Source organism: Octopus bimaculoides, chromosome 4 (genome assembly GCF_001194135.2).
Source record: "Octopus bimaculoides isolate UCB-OBI-ISO-001 chromosome 4, ASM119413v2, whole genome shotgun sequence".
NCBI classification, from domain to species: domain Eukaryota; kingdom Metazoa; phylum Mollusca; class Cephalopoda; order Octopoda; family Octopodidae; genus Octopus; species Octopus bimaculoides.
In genome coordinates, this window is record NC_068984.1 from 19,787,939 (window position 1) to 19,791,216 (window position 3,278).

The 3,278-nt window shown below is 36.4% G+C and overlaps 1 protein-coding gene across 10 annotated transcripts in view; it reads right to left on the reverse strand.

The window, feature by feature from the left end:
• The window catches only part of LOC106881484 (nesprin-1), an 811,219-nt gene that overhangs the window by 621,105 nt on the left and 186,836 nt on the right, over positions 1-3,278 (reverse strand). For all 10 annotated transcript variants that reach the window (XM_052966929.1, XM_014931893.2, XM_014931887.2 and 7 more), the window contains one exon: positions 942-1,050. In XM_052966929.1, coding sequence (XP_052822889.1) covers positions 942-1,050 — 109 coding nt within the window. The remainder of the gene's footprint in view (positions 1-941; positions 1,051-3,278) is intronic.

A 3,278-nucleotide genomic window follows, 5' to 3' on the forward strand; every position in this document is an offset into this window, starting at 1 on the left:
TATATATATATATATATATATATATATATATATATATATATATCATTAGCATACACATTAGTGCCAATAAAATAAAACTTAAGCAGTTATCACAACCTTTCCTGATCCCAATGTCTTTTAACATTTTTGCAGCCATATTTCTGTTGAAATACACTACCTCTGCTTCAATTAATTTTGAAGATAATGAAGAACATAGTAAAATGACTTTGTTATTATTAAGATGGTGTTTACAGCATAAATTTATGGAGGTTTTAATTTAAATCTCTTCAAAACAGGAAATTTATATCATAGAACCAGAGGCAATCCAGGCAGTGGGGTATCAAAAAAGTTAAATAAATCAACTTTTTGTTCATCTTGTGTAAATAGTGTTTATATTTTGTTTAATTTCATGTCAAGACTATTCCACAAACTCACTCCACAGTTTCTTTAGATTAACCTTTCCACTCAAATCATAACCCCCACGATCCTACTTTACTCTTTTACTCTTTTACTTGTTTGTCTTTTGACTGTGGCCATGCTGGAACACCGCCTTTTAGTCGAGCAAATCGACCCCAGGACTTATTCTTTAGAAGCCTAGTACTTATTCTATCGATCTCTTTTGCCGAACCGCTAAGTTACGGGGACATAAACACACCAGCATCGGTTGTCAAGCGATGTTGGGGGGACAAACACACACATACAAACATACACACACACATACATATATATATACATATATACGACGGGCTTCTTTCAGTTTCCATCTACCAAATCCACTCACAAGGCTTTGGTCGGCCCGAGGCTATAGTAGAAAACACTTGCCCAAGATGCCGCGCAGTAGGACTGAACCCGGGACCATGTGGTTGGTAAGCTAGCTACTTACCACACAGCCACTCCTGAATTTTTCATATATTGAATTATTTTGGCATTAAGTCGAAAACATTAAAAATTTCAATACAAACCTGAAATTCTGAATACACTTTCTGATATTCATCATCTGGAAGGCTTTTTTTCTGCATTTCTATGAGAAGTAGTTCCATTCTGGAAATTTTCTGAGAGAAGACCTCCAGTCTATGATAAAAGACAAAAACAGAATATGTAATTGATCTTGTGAAGATGAATCAGAAATATACACAAAGCCTACAAAGAATATCATTAAACATCTAGGTACAGGCATTGTTGTATGGTTACAAAGCTTGTTTCCCAGCTACATGGTTTCTTCTGCTATAGCCCCATGCCAACCAATACCTTATGGGTGGAATTTACAAGCAGAAACTGAAAGAAACCTCTCTCTCTCTCTCTCTCTCTTTGTGTGTGCATGTGCATGTGTGTTTTGATATTGCGTGTTTGTTGTAACTGAATGTCATTCATTTCTAATATGTTGTATCTAAACATCTCTAGCCAAGGGAAAATATTACTTTGCTTGGAAACAGGTAAGGGTTGGTGACAGAAAAGGCATCCAGCCATAGAAACATCTCTCTCAAACTTTATCCAAGCCATCCAAGCATGAAAAAGTGAAAGTTAAAACAATGATGATGTTGGTTATTTTTCTAATGGGAAAAAAAATTTGTAACAATGTTTTAAGGTAACAAACTGATAGAATTGTTAGAAAATAGATTAACAGCTCTTTCATATTTGTTCAGGATCTCAATGATCTGAGTTCAAATCCTGCCAAAGTCAACTTTGTCATACATCTTTTCATTATCATCCTTATCATCATCATCATTATCATCAATAAATAAATTATCACCCCATAATGGTGAACTGATGGAATTGCTAATGGTTGGCAGGATGTCTTGTAGAATCTCTTCTAATCTCTCTTCATTTCTTTTTGTTTTGAGTCAAAATTCTACTTTGGAATTCAAACTTTATCAACAACCAATCACAATTAATCACCTGATCATTGAACCACAAGTGATAATGAAAATAGCTACTGCAGTCAGATGAGGGTGATGTTGATGATGATGATGACGAAAAAGAAAATGATGATGATGATGATGAAAAAGAAAATGATGATGATGATGATGATGATGATGATGATGATGATGATGATGTTTGAGATCAATATTGGCAAAAGAAATTTTCAAAATTATTGTTATTGTCATTTAGCTTCAAGGATCAGCACCTAATACAGCAGACCAACGTTCAAAGACATTCCAGCCATGATCATCCCATCTTTTTTTTTTAGACATAATATGCCTCAGTCTACATTATCTAAAGTTCTTTTATAAGACAGTAAGATGTGGTGTGAGGGTGATTTGACTGCGCTTTCTAACAGCTCAAACAACTACATAGCAGCTCACAGAAAGTAATGTTGTTAAGAGTCTCTGTTATAGTTACCATATTTGCCTACTCTTTTACTTGTTTCAGTCATTTGACTGTGGCCATGCTGGAGCACCGCCTTTAGTCATGCAAATCGACCCCAGGTCTTATTCTTTGTAAGCCTAGTACTTATTCTATTGGTCTCTTTTGCCGAACCGCTAAGTTACGGAGACGTAAACACACCAGTATCGGTTGTCAAGCGATGCTGGGGGAGTACCCACTACACTCTCAGAGTAGTTGGCGTTAGGAAGGGCATCCAGCTATAGAAACTCTGCCAAATCAGATTGGAGCCTGGTGTAGCCATCCGGTTTCACCAGTCCTCAGTCAAATCATCCAACCCATGCTAGCATGGAAAGCGAACGTTAAATGATGATGATGATGATGATGACATATATACGACGGGCTTCTTTCTACCAAATCCACTCACAAGGCTTTGGTCAGCTCGAGGCTATAGTAGAAGACACTTGCTCAAGGTGCCACGCAGTGGGACCGAACCCGGAACCATGTCGTTTGTAAGCAAGCTAGTTATCACACAGCCATTCCTACGCCTAAGCCACACAACTCTATACCTGAATTTAACTGGAAAAATGGGGTGTGGCTTACACACAAAGCAAAGCTAAAGCTATGATGGGAAAAAAATTTTGCATTGAGATTCAACACTAAATTGAGTAAATATGATAATGATATCTATATATATAAAAATGAGAATGTCTGTCTGTCTGTCTGTCTGTGTGAATCCCTAAAACTCGAGAACTACGCAACCAATTTCATTCAAATTTTACACATGCCTTACTTAGGGTTCCAGTTGTGTTTTAGTAAAAAACAATTATTAACTTCTTGCAGAGTTCGAGCACACGGCAACATAATATCTCCTCCACTATTTAAGTATTACGTGTCAAAAGTGAAACAAAAACACTCATGTCAAATACTTTCACTTTAAAAATGAAACTATTCCACTAACTGAAACAATCACATTT